The sequence below is a fragment of the Anabrus simplex genome, chromosome 3 (genome assembly GCF_040414725.1).
Source record: "Anabrus simplex isolate iqAnaSimp1 chromosome 3, ASM4041472v1, whole genome shotgun sequence".
In the NCBI taxonomy this organism is placed as follows: domain Eukaryota; kingdom Metazoa; phylum Arthropoda; class Insecta; order Orthoptera; family Tettigoniidae; genus Anabrus; species Anabrus simplex.
Window position 1 is genome coordinate 202,792,201 of NC_090267.1, and position 17,240 is coordinate 202,809,440.

At 40.6% G+C, this 17,240-nt stretch overlaps 1 protein-coding gene across 1 annotated transcript in view; it reads right to left on the reverse strand.

The window, feature by feature from the left end:
• LOC136866744 (tyrosine-protein phosphatase non-receptor type 13) overlaps nt 1–16,462 on the reverse strand; it is a 179,957-nt gene extending 163,495 nt beyond the window's left edge. Inside the window, exon 1 of the mRNA XM_068226831.1 lies at nt 16,169–16,462. Within this exon, the coding sequence (XP_068082932.1) occupies nt 16,169–16,462 (294 nt within the window). The remainder of the gene's footprint in view (nt 1–16,168) is intronic.
• Between the last annotated feature and the right edge of the window lie 778 nt (nt 16,463–17,240).

Here is a 17,240-nt window from a genome sequence, read left to right on the forward strand (position 1 = left end):
ACGTAGCTGTTCTATGCCATTCTCATTGGAAATTATGTCCAGCTCCATGGCTAAATGGTTAGCGTGCTGGCCTTTGGTCACAGGGGTCCTGGGCTCGATTCCCGGCAGGGTCGGGAATTTTAACCATCATTGGTTAATTTCTCTGGCTCGGGGGCTGGGTGTATGTGTTGTCTTCATCATCATTTCATCCTCATCACGACTCGCAGGTCACCTAGGGGCGTCAAATCAAAAGACCTGCACCCGGCGAGCCGAACATGTCCTCGGACACTGCCGGCACTAAAAAAAAGCCATACGCCATTAAAATTAAAATTGGACCTATATGGCTGAAAGATTAAGTACAACTAGGCAGCAAATCAAAGCCTATCCGTACAGGCCCTGAAGGCCCTTGGAAGAGTGGAAGGCAAAGGCTTAATGGGTTAACTCTATGCCCGGTCACCTTTGCTCCCAGGAATTAACCTGGTACTAATGTTTGGTGCAGACTACGCACTGAACTGGTACTTAATACAGAAAAATCAAGGAAACTTGAGGAGGAGGGAAATCTAGGTGTATAAATATTAAGAGGTCAGGTGGAAAACTACTTCTAGGGATAGAACACAAGGCAGAAAGTGGCAAGAACGCATCCAACAATTATATAAAGGGAAAGAAGTAGAAGATAATGTCCTGGAACAAGAAGAAGCTGTTGACGCTGATGAAAGGAGAGACCCAATTTTGATGTCAGAATTCGACAGAGCTTTAAGAGACCTAAATAAGAACAAGGCACCTGGAATTGGTGACATACTCTCAGAATTACTGACTGCCGTAGGAGAAATCAGCATGGCAAGGCTATTCCATTTAGTACGTAAGATGTACGATACAGGAGAAGTGCCGTCAGATTTCAGACAAAATGTTGTTATAGGTATTCCCAAGAAAGCCGGTGCTGACAAGTGTGAAAACTACCGCACCATTAGTTCAGTATATCGCGCTTGAAAAATGTTAACACGTATCATTTACAGAAGAATGGAAATACAAGTTGAAGCTGAATTGGGAGAAGAATCAGTTTGGCATCAGAAGAAATGTAGGAACACGTGAAGCAATCCTGACTTTACATCTGATTCCAGAGGATCGAATTAAAAAAGGTAAGCTCACGTGCATGGCATTCGTAGATCTAGAAAAGGCATTCGATAATGTTGACTGGACGAAGGTATTCGAGATTCTGAAACGGATCGGAATTAGATACCGAGAAAGAAGAATTATCTACAATCGGTACAAAAATCAGTCTGCAGTGAATAGAAATGAGGGCTATGAAAAGGCAGCAGCAATCCAGAAAGGACTGACGCAAGGCTGCAGTTGCCCCTCGTCTTTTCAATGTTTATGTAGAACAAGCGGTAAAGTTAATCAAGAGCAATTTAGAAAGGAAGACACAATCCGAGGAGAGGAAATCAAAACTTTAAGATTTTCCGATGATATCGTTATTTTATCTGAGTCTCCAGAAGATCTGGAGAAATTCTGAATGGTATGGACACAGTCGTGGAGAAGGTGATGCAGGATGGTTAGGAAATTAAGTCTTAAAGGAAGTAGATGGATATTGTTACTTGGGTAGTAGAATATTGAATGACGGCAGAAGTAAGGAGGGCATACAATGCAGACTAGCACAAAAAATGAAGTCATTTCTTAAGAAAAGATATATGCTCACTTCGAACATTGATATAGGAATTAGAAAGGTGTTTTTGAAGACTTTCGTCTGGAGCGTGAAACTGTATGGAAGTGAAACAATGACGACAGTAGCTTAGAAAAAAGGGAACAGAAGCCTTTGAAATGTGGTGTTGCAAGAAAACGCTGAAGGTGAGATGGGTAGATCGTATCACGAATGAAGAGATTACTGAATCGATGAGAGGAGAACGATTTAGCGAAATTTGGCCAGAAGAGTTGAGAATGATAGGACACATCTCACGACGCCCAGGACTTGTTAATATGATTTTGGGGGAAAGCGTTAGTGGTAAGAACGGAAGGGACTGACTAATGTACGAATATGACAAACAGATTGGAGTAGATGTAGGATGTGGTAGAAAAGAAAAGATTAGCACCGGATAGGGTGGCATAGAGAACTGCACCATACCCATCTATAGACTGATGACTCAAACAACAACACATGCTGATATGAAATATTGGGGTGAAATAGTTTAATAGTATAGAATATTATGAAAAGTGAGTGGTAATTCAACAAGGTTCATTTCATTATGCACATGTATAAAGTCCAAACATATCACTAAAGCGACCAGACGTACCGTTTTCAACGAGACAGTACCATTTTTCAACCTGTTGTCCCGCTGTCTCGCTATGTTTTGTTGGTTCACCCATTTGTTCTGTTTTGTTAGAAAGGGCTATTTATTATCTGTTTTCTTTAACGTAATACTAGCTATATTACCCGGCGCTGCTCGGGCATTTTATTGATTGTCTACTTTTAGCTATTTTATTACCTGTAAATTATGTGTGAAGAGAATTTTTGTAGATGTAGTTATTGTGACGTTGACTGGTTAAGAACTATTTTGTAGTTCAGAAGTTGTGTTAATTTCAAGTCTTACAGATTATTTTGTTTCTCGTTAATTAAACTAATCTCGGTAAGTTTGGACATTTTCTTCATCACCACTTTTCGCCATGCCTACGCACTGAACTGGTACTTAAAAGGCGTTCAGAGTGCCAAAATACAACTCAGCGACCGCGGAAACTATAGATTTCGATTATTCTTGCACCGAGCTCGATAGCTGCAGTCGCTTAAGTGCGGCCAGTATCCAGTAATCGGGAGATCGTGGGTTCGAGCCCCACTGTCGGCAGCCCTGAAGATGGTTTTCCGTGGTTTCCCATTTTCACACCAGGCAAATGCCGGGGCTGTACCTTAATTAAGGCCACGGCCGCATCCTTCCACTTCCTAGGCAGTTCCCATACCATCGTCGCCATAAGACCTATCTGTGTCGGTGCGACGTTAAGCAAATAGCAAAAAAAAAAATATATATATATATTCTTATACGTTATTCACTCCCCTAATTTTGCTAGAAGGTGTCGTACTCCTCCTGTACCTTTTCGAGTTAGTAATTCGTATTTGTACGTAGTTTGGTTGAGATCTATTCTAGAAGATACTGTACACACATACATCTACAATTTTGGTAATTTAACCTTTCACGCCTGTTACGTTTAGGATTTGCATTACCTGTTTCAAGTGTTTTTTCTTAAGTTTTCTTCATTGTGACGCTGATTGATTGTTTATAACCTCTTTTTTTTAATTTGTAAGTTTAGAAATATTGTTATGTGTATAATTTTACGTTTCGGCTTGAGATTATTTTGTTTTGCCTTAAGTATTTCCTTGTAGCAGCCCAGTTTGTCTTTGGGAGATTCTTTCAAACAAATAATACAAATAAGTGATAACGTAATGTATTTACGCATCGCATTATACAGATGTACGCGATTCCAACTGTCACTGGGACTGTCGCTAAGCCGAGCGACGCCGAAAACTGTGTGAACAACATTAATCCCGGTGAGTTCGGACATTTTCTTTATCACCCCTTCTGAATCACCATGCCGTTGGGTGCTGAATTGGACTTCAGCAACAACCGGAGTGTCACTATTCATCTCAGTGACCCCGGAAACTATGGATTCTACACTAATATCGGCTGTTGTCGATTATTTTACATGTCACCCCTGGGGGAGGGAGCGTCTTACCCCTACAGTATCTTTTGGAGACAGTAACTCATGTCCGTTCCGAGTTTGCTTGAGAGCTGTGATGGGGTATGACCTTCAACTTAAAGGCATCCGTAGTGTCAGTATTTATCTAAGCGATCCGCAAACTATGGATTCGACAGTAATATTCGTCATTTTCGATTATTTTTAGTATCATCCCCTCCGCCAGGGGTGCTGGGGTGTCTTACCCCACTTATTACTTTTTTTTTCGGGCAGTATAGTAAGTCGTGTGCACCAATGCATGCGGAGTGTCACTGCTCATCTCCGCGACCCTGAAACCTATGGTTTCGACAAAATTTACATTCCACCCCTTCTCGACCACAACCGGGTGGCTTACCCCCACAGTGCTTTTTTAGAGACAGTCATATGTGTAGCAAAATCTCTCCTTGTCTTAGCATTCATTTACGCACGTGTCTACTTCGAACACCAGGCCTGTATTCTACTGCAGAATCCTTGACGTGACGTTACCATGGTTACTGCTGGTCTTTCTGCCTCCAGTTCCTAGAGCGGGGTAATGTCTCCAAAACAGTTGGTTTTAGGCCCTTAAAATATGGTTTTGGGGGCCCGTAGGGCCTCGCCGAGATTTGTTCTAAGCGTCGTGAGGCTTAAAATGAGTTTTGTCTAGTCTTTGTACAACAAATTGAGTATTTCTACTTTATTAGCGTATGTTAATGTACCAAAGGGACTAAATCTAGGAAAGGGAGATGGATGTTAAAATTTCTTGCAGATGAGGTTACCCGCAGAGTCCTAAAAGGTAAGTATACAAAATTTGGTTCAGATTGGTGGAACGGTATGGATTTTTATAAGGAACATACATACATACATACATACATACATACATACATACATACATACATACATACATACATTCTGCTTTATATACATAAAATCCTCAAGCGCTTTAGTGGAGGATGGGCGTCAACCACCAAATATTAGTCTGCAATGTGATGTGTAAAAATAAATCTTTTTCTTACATCTCTGAGGGGTATTTTGCTCATTTTTAAAATCCGTTGTACTTTCAGCCTTCATTTAAAACCTTTTAGTATAGAATTGCTCTGAAATAATCTGGGCTCATTCCGGCGGTATGCTATATTGCTGGCGTATCATTCCCCTCCTGGACAATGAGTAGCTACAGCATCAGCCAAGGGAACGCTCACAGTCGTCAGTAAAGCCGAATTGCAGCCTCACGCCCGTACCAACCAATTCCATGACCAAGGGCAGTCAAGTCTGATATTAATTATAATTTACAATACCTTTTTCCTGCGGCTTCGCGACGCGTTGAAATACGTGTTGTGGTAATTTGTATAACTGATGAACACTCAAATTTCAGTACCAAAATACATTCAATAAAGTTTAGTAATGTTGGAATATGTTGGTTTCTGCTGGTTTGTTGACTGAAGTTGAATATTTTTGAGAGAAGGAAGTAGAAGTGTAGAGAAACCACAAACCGATACAAAATGGGTTAACAGCTTTTCGGTTTATTCAAGTCAATCCGATGAAACACAAAGAAAACTTTCAAAAATGATGGATATCGTCTCAGCATCGTTTATACTATCAACCCTTTCACAACTGCAGCACAGAAAGACGAAGGAAAGGAACGAGAATCGTGTGTTTTCGACATGAATGATAGAGTATATTATAAAGAGCAGAAGTAGCTTTATATTCGGTAATACCAGTAGTAGGTTGTTTATCGCTTGATATTGGAGAAATAGAATGACTTGCTAAGAAGGTAAATGGGAGGAACGGCGGAGAGAGCTATGTTAGAAAGTAAATTGGGCGTGTAAGTAGGCTGCACGGAGAGAGAATGACTGGAGAACGAAGATTACCTTGTATCACTCGACTACGATGCACATATGATAGTATTAAGCAGTCCCACACGTCTTTGACCTCTTTCGGGAGAACAAAGAATAATACATTATTACAAGTATTCTTATGAAAGGAAAAGGTGTTCATTCCATATGTGTCTGGGAAAGAAGCCAAGGATTAAAACAGAGAGCAATGAAGAGAAACACATCCGACATTGCTTTAAAAGCATTTTTCAAGTAAATCTCGACGTCAGAGACTACAAGACGTTCACGAAAGAGTAGACACTTACTGAATTCAGTAGGCCTATAGTTCTCGATCTATTTGAAATAGAAATTTGAGATTGTATATACAGTTTTATAATCAGTTGTTCTTATCTGCCTAATTGTTTCAGAAGTTTCCAAAAAATTGATTTTTGACATTTTAATTTGATCACTTTTAGGTACCGGTACTTTATTCTCAAAAGTCGTGCAGCTAGATACCATTTTCTCAATTGATAGCCAGGACCCAGCGAATTTTATGATGACTTCCAAGGGCTAATTTTTGTCCGGCAACGCGTCGGCCTGTCACACGGTGGCCCCGGGTTCGATTCTCGGCTGGGTCGGGGGTTTTTGATTGTAAATTTTAAATATACATTATTTTATTTTTAACAAGCCATTTTTAAAATTTATTTAGGGTCTCAAATTGCTGTCACTATATGGCACTTGGTAGCAGTTTTCGCTATATATATTTCACAAATAAACAAATAAACAAAAAGTTGCTAAGAAGTGGAAGGACGAAATTCATCATCTATAATTTTGGCAGTAAACATGACGTGGAAAAGGCTAAGAGGAGAGGTAACAGTCGAAATATTTAAGTGATATAGATATACTGATAGTGAAATATATTAAGTGGTGCGTTTGAAGGTTGTGTATTGTAGATAATTTCGAGTAGACCTAAATCACTAAGTTACGAATATAACTTTTCAAAGTTTAGACCCAGTTTTTGTAAATAAAATGTCTATAAGGGACACAATTTATTACGCCAACAAACAATATGAAAGCTCATGAGTTTTAAAATATAAAATATATAAAATAAGTATGTAAAATAAATATAAAAATTCCTATTTCCAACGAGCCATTTTTAAAACTTGTTTACGATCTCAAATTTCTGTCACTAGTTGGCACTTAGTAGCAGTTTTCATTATATCTTTCACGAATAAAAATAAGTTGCAGAGAAGTGGTAGGACGAAATTTATCATCTGTGATTTCGGTAGTAGACATGGCGTTGGTAGTTAGCATAAAGTAGTTAACATGTAGCTTGTATCACTTTCATTATATGCATTTATATATATATAAAATAGCTTGTCCTGACTGACTGACTGACTGACTGACTGACTGACTGACTGACTGACTGACTGATTCATCATCGCCGAGCCAAAACTAATGGACATAATGAAATGAAATTTTGGGGATACATTCATATTAACATGTAGGTGCTCGCTAAGAGAGGATTTTTGGATATTCCGTCGCTAAAGGGGTGAAAAGGGGGTTAAATTTTAAAATGAGTATCTATATCTCAAAACTTTAAAAGTTTACAAATTTAAAAATTGGTATTTAGAATCTTCTTTAAAAATAAGGAAACACGAATTTGTTTTCAGAAAATCCCAATAGGAAGGGTGAAAAAGGGGTTGAATGCCTTTAATAAGGATACAGGTACTTATACCTCAGAAACTGAAGGTATTACAGACCTGAAAATTGGTACTTTTGATCTCTTTTAAAAATAAAGAAACACGTATTCTTTTGTTTCTGGAAAATACAATTAATGGGAGGGCGAAAAGAGGGGTGAATTTTTAAAATGAGTGTATCTATATCACAAAACTTTGAAAGTTTACAGATGTAAAAATTGGTATTTAGAATCTTCATTAAAAATTTAAAAAACACATATTTTTTGTTTTTGGAAAATCCCAATAGGAAAGGTGGAAAGGGGTGAAAAAGGGGTTGAATGCATTTAATGAGGATACTTATATCTCAGAAACTGAAGATATTACAGACCTGAAAATTGGTGTTTTGGATCTCCTTTAAAAATAAAGAAACACGTATTTTTTTGCTTTTGGAAAATCCAATTAATGGGGGAGTGAAAACGGGGTGCATTTTTAAAATGAGTGTATATATATATCACAAAACTTTTAAAGTTTATAGATGTAAAAATTAGTATTTAGAATCTCTCAATCCTCGCGACGTTATGTGTACGTCTACAGAGCACAATCTTTGATCACAATGCAGCGTTACTTAGGTCTTCTTTATTGTTATTGTTTTTACAATCGGCTTTACGTCGCACCGACACAGATACGTCTTATGGCGACGATGAGATACGAAAGGGCTAGGAGTGGAAAGGAAGCGGCTTTTGCCTGGTGTGAAAATAGGAAACCACGGAAAACCATCTTCAGGGCTGCAGACAGTGGGGTTCGAACCTACTGTCTTCGGGGTGCAAGCTCACAGTTGCGCGCCCCAAACCGCACGGCCAACTCGCCCGTGGTCTTAAGTATCACCATCATCTTTATTGATAGGATCGTTACGTATTTTTACATTAATGTGGTCATAGTTTAAACCAGGAACAATTATCAGATTATTTACACTTGAGATTACGTAAAAAAAAATACATACCGCGACAAATTACCAGTAAGTTGATGTTGCTAAAAAGTAGGGAAGCATACAAATAAAGTCGTTTCAAAAAGTTTATATCTGACGGATTCACCTCAATAGATTAACTGGCACATGAAGTAATCCTCTTTCAAGACAAAATTCCGCCAGTTGTTGAACATAAAGGATGAATAAATTATACAAATGCAAAAAACAAGATCTCACTTTGTTTCTTCACTCTCATTTTTTCCTTACTTCACCTCTTATCTCAAATGGAGCAAACATTCGAAGGAGTGGTGAATGAAAACGAATGCACTGTAAACTGGGGCCTGAGCGGTAAAGATTTCGGAGAATTCTAAAAAGTAAGTGCGATGTAGTTTTTGTACTTTAATAACTTTCTTCGATTTGATCATCGAAAAACACAGTTTGCAAAATATTCCGGACGGACTGAAACCACACGTTTCCTCTTATAAACTAATTAGCATCTATAAAAAGCATTCCATGTAAAACAATCATGCAAGAGCTGCGACATTTACAAGGAATCATTACGTTGCTGTAACTCAATTCAGCGGTCAGGGACAACATGATAAACAGTCTTTTGTGAGTGAATGTGCGTCTTATTTGTTCCTTTTTCTTATATTTGGGTTCTGACGATGTCTGCGCTTCTTTCGCCTTACTGCCTAAAAATCCAGAACTGGAGAAAACATAAGAGATTCCTTAAGGTCAGCAGTTCAGATGAGAAAGTTGTTAAGACTTTTTCCTTTCATCTTCAATAACAAGCAATGTTGGTCAATTACAAGGATGTATCCGGCGATTTCCCTTTCCTTAACAACGTTTAAATGCTGCCAATTACATGTACCAGTCTCATCACTTGTAGCATAACCTGTTTTGACCATCATTACTCTCAAACAGTGCCTCAGCTAATACGGTCCCGACAGTTCGGGAAGTCAGTCGCAGCTCTGGGTTCTACAATAGCTCTTTACTTCGTTAGTTTGCCGATGGATTCATTCAGGAAATACTTCTGATCTTAAAGAGTTTTAAATATGCCTACATGCCTACTTCATGATCATTCTTAACTTGGACAGTGAATTAAAAAAAAAAAAAAGTTGTTACGCAGTTGTACAAAACACTTGACTGGGAATTCCAGAAGTTCATGCACTTCGAAAATCATTGATCTTCAGTTTAGAGAAAGAATATATGTGTGTTTTTCGTCTCTCAACTTTCCTTATATTTTTCTAGTCTGTACGATTTGATGACAATGATATTCTGATTTGCTATGGGATATATATGAAAATTTAATAATTGAACACTATATTATAACAGGTAATCTGACCTTCAATAAGGTACTTACTATAGAACCAAATTTCTGGAGTGGTGAGGAGGAAAAATCGGAAAGAAAAGCACATTCACTGAAACTTAAAGGTACGGTGTGTAGTTTCCTCGACCTGTCATGAAACCCATCCAGTTGTTTTTCTGAATTAATTCCAAGTTGCTTTACTTCGCATCGACAGATAGGTCTTATGGTGACGATGGGATAGGAAAGGGTCGTACCCTTTATTAAGGTACAGCCCCAGCATTTGCCTGATGTGAAAATACGAAACCACTGAAAATATATTCAGGGCTGCCGACAGTGGGGTTCGAACCCACTATCTCCCGAATAGTGGATACTGGCCGCACTTAGGCGACTTTTCTGAATTGACCTACAGACCAACAGAAACAGCTGCAGTTATTTAGAACTCTGAAAAGGCAACAATGGAAAATATGGCTTCAAAATCAATAATATGAGTGGAATCTTGGACTTCAGTTTGTATGAATAAACGCTGTAATGAGATTAACGGTAGTGTAGGTGTGATACTTGGAACGTGATATGTAGTCTGTAGGAGTTTGTTTCTGTACCAAAGTGGACGAAAGACCAGGAAGAAATCAGCTGCCCTTGAGTTCAAAACCTACGAAAGTAAAAAGAAAAGGTAAAGTAAAAGAAAGTCTCTTTGAAATGTTAGGTGTGACGAACTAACTCTAAAGTGAAGAAAAATGTATAGATAGCAACTGCAGTTCAAATCTTATTCTGTCTCGTGTGTGTGTGTGTGTGTGTGTGTGTGTGTGTGTATACACCTAGTGGCCAAGGGAAGACACTGAATGTGATGTTAATAACGAGTTACTCTTCCGCGAGCCCTCAAAACGGCAGCAATACTGCGAGGCACCGACTATACAAGGTGTTGGAATCGTTCTAGAGGGATCTAGACCCACGTATCTTGCACTGCTACCCACAACTGGTCTTGTGTAGTTGGTGCGGGTTTCATGGAGCGTACACCAGCATCGACAACATCCCCTAAGTGTTCGATTGGTTTAAGATCGGGTGACCTGGAGGGCCAAACCATGGTCGTAACTTCACTGGAGTGTTCCTCCAACCACCTGCGTGCCACCACAGAGCGGTGACGTGGCACATTGTCCTGTTGAAACATGACATCTCCATCAGCATACTCTAGGGCCAGAAAAAGATGCAGATGGTCTGAAAGAATGTTCACATAACATACTCCTATCAGCGCTCCCTGCAGTCAAACAATGGGGCCTACTTGCGACCACGAGAACACCGCCCAGACCACCTCCCGCCTGAACAAATCCTTGTTATTAAGCAGGATCCATAGCTTCATGGGGAGAGCCCCTCAGTTCGATACAACTGGAACCGGGATCCATCGGACTATACCAATCGCCGCCACTGTTCCATGGTCCATTGCCCGGTGTTCGAGGGCCCATGCACGTCGTTGAGCTCTGTGTCGAGGTGTGAGAAAAGGGCACGAGTTGATCGTCAGTTGGTAAAGCCTATGTGGTGCATTTGTCTCCTTACCGTACTGGGAGAAATGGGTTCCTGACTCCCAACATTGAACTGGGCGGTGATCTGAGTCATAGTTTATCGTCGAACGCCCAGTATGGTTCTGCGGAGGCGACGTGATGTCCGTTCGTTAAACACGTGTGGTCTTCCCGTATGGCGTTACACGCAGGTGGTAACATTCTCTTTGCGATACTGAAGATCCACCCTCCACACTATTGACCTTGGAAACCCGAATTCGCGTGTAATCTCCGCAATGCTATGACCCGTGCGCCGTGCGCCGATGATCACCCCACGTTCAAAGTCGGTTAACTCGCGACGTGTTGCCATCTTCACGACACTGGTGTCTGCGACAGACTGCTCAGCTGCGCTACAGACAGCCGCAACGCTCTGGGGTTGTACAGGAACATTTACTAATGGGACAAACCTTCCCGTGACTTTTGGCCACTCAGTGTATTTGTATAGCTGTTAAATTCATACTTAATCATAACTCAAATAGCCTTATTTTTGTAACTTTTTTAGTTTAGTTGGGTATAAATAATTTATGTCCGCCTCTGTGGTGTAGTGGTTAACGTGATTAGCTGCCACCTCCGGAGGCCCGGGTTCGATTCCCGGCTCTGCCACGAAATTTGAAAAGTGGTACGAGGGCTGGAACGGGGTCCACTCAGCCTCGGGAGGTCAACTGAGTAGAGGTGGGTTCGATTCCCACCTCAGCCATCCTGGAAGTGGTTTTCCGTGGTTTCCCACTTCTCCTCCAGGCGAATGCCGGGATGGTACCTAACTTAAGGCCACGGCCGCTTCCTTCCCTCTTCCTTGCCTATCCCTTCCAATCTTCCCATCCCTCCACAAGGCCCCTGTTCAGCATAGCGGGTGAGGCCGCCTGGGCGAGGTACTGGTCATACTCCCCAGTTGTATCTCCCGACCAAGAGTCTGAAGCTCCAGGACACTGCCCTTGAGGCGGTAGAGGTGGGATCCCTCGCTAAGTCCGAGGGAAAAGCCAACCCTGGACAATAAACAGATTAAGAAAGAGAAAGAAAGAAAGAAAGAAAGAAAGAAAAAATTTATTTTTAAATTACTTCTTCTTCTTTATCTGTTTACCCTCTAAGATCAGTTTTCCCTCGGACTCAGCGAGGGATCCCACCTCTACCACCTCAAGGGCAGTCTTCTGAAGCTACAGACAAGGGATCGGGGCTACAACTGGGAAGGATGACCAGTATCTCGCCCAGGCGGTCTCACCTGCTATGCTGAACAGGGGCCTTGCGGGGGGGGTGGGAAGATTGGCTGGGATAGACAAGGAAGAGGGAAGGAAGCGGCCGTGGCCTTAAGTTAGGTACCATCCTGGCATTTGCCTGGAGGAGACGTGGAAAATACTTCCAGAATGGCTGAGGTGGGAATTGAGCCCACCTCTACTGAGTGGCTGAGTGGACCCGTTCCAGCCTTCGTACCACTTTTCAAATTTCGTGGCAGAGCCGGGAATCGAACCCGAGTCTCTGGGGGTGGCAGCTAATCACACTAACCACCACACCACAGAGGCGGACTATAAATTACTTACACAATAATTATATCATTAATTAATATTTAACCGAGCTCGATAGCTGCAGTCGCTTAAGTGCGGCCAATATCCAGTATTCGGGAGATAGTAGGTTCGAACCCCACTGTCGGCAGCCCTGAAGATGGTTTTCCGTGGTTAACCATTTTCACACCAGGCAAATGCTGGGGCTGTACCTTAAGCCACGGCCTCTTCCTTCCCACTCCTAGCCCTTCCCTGTCCCATCGTCGCCATAAGACCTATCTGTGTCGGTGCGACGTAAAGCAATTAGCAAAAAGGAAAAAAAGAGCTTAATATTAAATTTACGTTATCATTTAAAACTGTTTAGTAGATAGGACACAATATTTATGTCAATTTACAGTCTTGATAAATGTTCTTTTAATAATTTCATTTAACATTTAATTTCAGTGTAGGTATGTACATACAGTATATATTCGTAAACAAATTTGTAAATGGTGCATTAAATTGGAAAGAGAAGGCCACCTGGCATTAATCTTGCCAGGACAATCAATCAATCAATCAATCAATCAATCAATCAATCAATCAATCAATCAACCAATTTATAGGGATCGCGGGAACGAACTATGTCGTACATATCAAACCTTGGGAAGAAGAGGGCCACAAGAGCAAAAATGGTACTTCTGCGATAAGTGCAAAAGTAAGAATGTAAAAATATATAAATATACAAATATATATAACATATATAAGAATATATTAAAAACTGAAATTACTTGACCTTTATTAATCCTATATTGCAATTATCCCAGAAGTATCATTTTGCACTTTTGGTCATCTTCTTCCCAAGATGCGATATGGACTTGGCTCTGTTTTACGGTCGGACGGCCTTCCTGACGCCAATCCTAGATAGAGGGATTAAGGCTAGCATGGTTTGTATATAAGAAGTGGTGTCTTTATTGTGACAAATACAAACATCTAGTACCCTAGTCATAGGAATTCATATTTAGGAACGTTGCGGTTATCAGGCCCAGCTGAAATCCCTGACCCGGCCAGGAATGAAAACCAGAACTTCCTGAATCGAAGACCGCAACACTGACCATTCAGCCAATAATCCAGACATGACACCAAATTAGTTCCGACTCCTTGGCTGAATGGTCAGCGTGATGGCCTTCGGTTGAGAGGGCCCAGGGTTGGATTTTCAGCCAAGCCGGGAATTCTCACATCGTCTGGTTAATTCCTCTAGCGCGAGGTCTGAGCGCTTGTGAACGTCTTAATACACATATTCATTTACATACAACATATCGCACTACTAACCACCACAGAAACACCTCCCTGCACATCGGGCTCATATCAGAAAGGGCATCCGTCCGTAAAACTAGGCTTAAACCATATTAATACCGACCCCACATAACTAGGCAAAAGGTCATGAAAAAACGAAGAAAAGACACAAAGAAGGTATATAAATCTGAATATTTGCGTGTCTGTCCTTTACGACAAAATCGTTCGAGCATTAGTTTTGCAAGCTTAAGCCAGTACCTTCGATTACCAAAGAAGCCTATTTTTTCAATATCTAGGGCATTTTCCAGATGACGATCATATACAGTATTTGTAGGTATGTGCTGAACTTGTGCACATTTTATCTGCTAAAAAGCAAAATAATGGGTCCAAAAAGAGTCCTATCATAATAATAAGCCTTCCACGAGCATTTAAAATTTTCTACTACAAAAAAGATTGTATTAGTTTCCTTGATAACTCTAATGGTTTTCCAGCAAAATGTGCATTTACGCCTTAAAAGCACTCATTTCGGTGACATAAAAATTACAACTTGCATGTCGACGACGATGAGTATTAACAGAAGTTAGTGACATCTCCAAAATTAATCAGCCGGTCAACAACGATATTATTATAATATTTATTTATTTATTTATTTATTTATTTATTTATTTATTTATTATTTATTTATTTATTTATTTATTTATTTATTTATTTATTTATTTACACTCCAGGATTGGTTTCTTCCTCGGAATCAGCGAGGGATCCCACCTCTACCACATCAAGGGCAGTGTCGTGAAGCGCGAGACTTTAGGTCGGGAGCTACAACTGAGGAGAATGACCAGCACCTCGCCCAGGCGGTCTCACCTGCTATGCTGAACAGGGACCTTGTGGGGGATGGAATGATTAGAGGGCATAGACAAGGAAGAGGGCAGGAAGCGGCCGTGGGCTTAAGTTAGGTACCATCCCGGCATATGCCTGGAGAAGAAGTAGGAAACCACGGAAAACTACTTCGAGGATGGCTGAGGTAGGAATCGAACCCACCTCTACGCAGTTGACCTCCCGAGGCTAAGTGGACCCCGTTCCAGCCCTCATACCACTTTTCAAATTTCGTGGCAGAGTCAGGAATGGAACCCGGGCCTCCGTTGTTATTATTATTATTATTATCATTATTATTATTTATCCCTATAATTATTTGTTGTTGTTGTTGTTGTTTGAGTCATCAGTCCATAGACTGGATTGACGCAGCGCTCCATGCCACCCGATCCTGCGCTAACCTTTTCATTTCTACGTAACTATTGCATCATACATCTGCTCTAATCTGCTTGTCATATTCATACCTTCGTCTACTCCTACCTTTCTTACCGCCTACACTTCCTCCAAAAACCAACTGAACAAGTCCTGACTGCCTTAAGATGTGCCCTATCATTCTATCTCTTCTTTTCGTCAAATCCAGCCAAATCGATCTCCTCTCAACAATTTGATACAGTATGCCTACATTCATGATTCGATTTATCCATCTCACCTTCAGGATTATTCTGTAACACCACATTTCAAAAGCTTCTATTCTCTTTCTTTCTGAGCTACATATCCTCCATGTTTCACTTCCATATAATGCTGCGCTCCAGATGAAAGTCTTCCAAAACATCTTTCTAATTCCTACATCAATGTTTGAAGTGAGCAAATTTCTTTTCTTAAGAAAGCTCTTCCTTGCTCGTGCTGTCTGCATTTTATGTCCTCCTTACTTCTGCCATCGTTAGTTATTTTACTACCCATCTACTTCCTTTAAGACTTCATTTCCTAATCTAATATTACCTTCATCACCTGCGTTCGACTTCACTCGATTACTTTTGTTCTGGAACTATTTATTTTCATCTTGTACTCTTTACCCAAGACTTTTCCATACCATTCAGCAACTTCTCGAGATCTTCTGCAATCTCAGATAAAATAACAATATCATCGGCAAATCTCAAGGTTTTAATTTCCTCTCTTTGGACTGTGAATCCCTTTCCAAATTCCTCTTTGATTTCCTTTACTGCCCGTTCTATTCAAACACTGAAAAGGAGGGGGGGGGGGCGAACTGCAGCCTTGCCTCACTCCTTTCTGGATTGCTTCTTTTTCAAAGCCCTCGATTCTTATCACTGCAGAATGTAGATAATTCTTCGTTCTCGGTATCTGATCCCAATCACCTTCAGAATCTTAAACAGGGTCCAATCAACATTATCGAATGACTTTCCTAGATCTACGAACGCCATGTATGTGGGCTGGTCCTTAATTCGATCCTCTGAGATCAGACGTAAAGTCAGGATTGCTTCACGTGTTCCTACATGCCTTCTAAAGCCAAATTGATCTTCTCGCAGCCCAGCTTCAAACTGTCTTTCAATTCTTCTGTAAATAATATGTTAAAATGTTGTAGGCATGAGATACCGAACTAATGGTTCGGTAGTTTCCACACTTGTCAGCACCGGCTTTCTTGGGAATAGATACAACTATCTGCCGAAAATCGGGTGGCACTTCTCCTGTCTGATATACATTACAGACTAGATGGAATAACCTTGCCATGCTGGTTCCACCTACGGCAGTCAGTAAATCAGAGGGAATTTTATCAATTCCAGGTGCCTTGTTCCTATTTGGGTCTTTCAAAGCTCTGGCAAACTCTGATCTCAAAATTGGATCTCCCATTTCCTCAGCATCAGCAGCCTCTTCTTGTTCCAGAACCATGTCATCTACATCTTTACCTTGGATGTGTTCCTGCCCTCTTTCTGCTGTCTTCTTTCACTAGAATTGGCTTGCCATCTGAGCTCTTAATATTCATACACCTATTTTTTTTTACTTTCCCAAACGTTTACTCGATTTTCCTATACTAATCATCTACCTTTCCTAGAAGCATAAAACCTTCAACATTCTTGCACTTCTCCTTCAGCCATTCTTCCTTTGCTATCTTGCACTTTCTACCTACTTCATTCTTTAATCGCCTGTATTCTTTTCTGCCCTCTTCATTCCTTGCATTCTTGTATTTTCGTCGTACATCAATTAGGTCCAGTATCCGCTGAGCTATCCACTGATACTTAGTTGACATTTACTTCCTGCCTAACATTTCTTCAGCAGCCCTGCTGACCTCATTTTTATGACTGTCCATTCTTCCTCTGCTGTGTTTCCTTCAGCCTTTTTATTTAGTCCTTTGTGCAACATGTTCCTTGAAACAATCCCTCTCACTCTTTTCTTTCAATCTATCTAGATCCCATCTTATATCATTCCTTCCTTTCTTCTATTTCTTCAACTTCAGATAGCATTTCATGACTAGCAAGTTGTGGTCAGAATCCACGTCTGCTCCTGGGAAAGTTATGCAATCCAACACCTAGTTTCTGAATCTCTGCCTAATCACACAGTATTGAAGTATATTTCATACCTTCCAGTGTCTCCAGGTCTCAACCACGTATACAGCCGTCGTTTGCGGTGTTTGAACCAAGTATACCAAGGACTAAATTATGATCAGTGC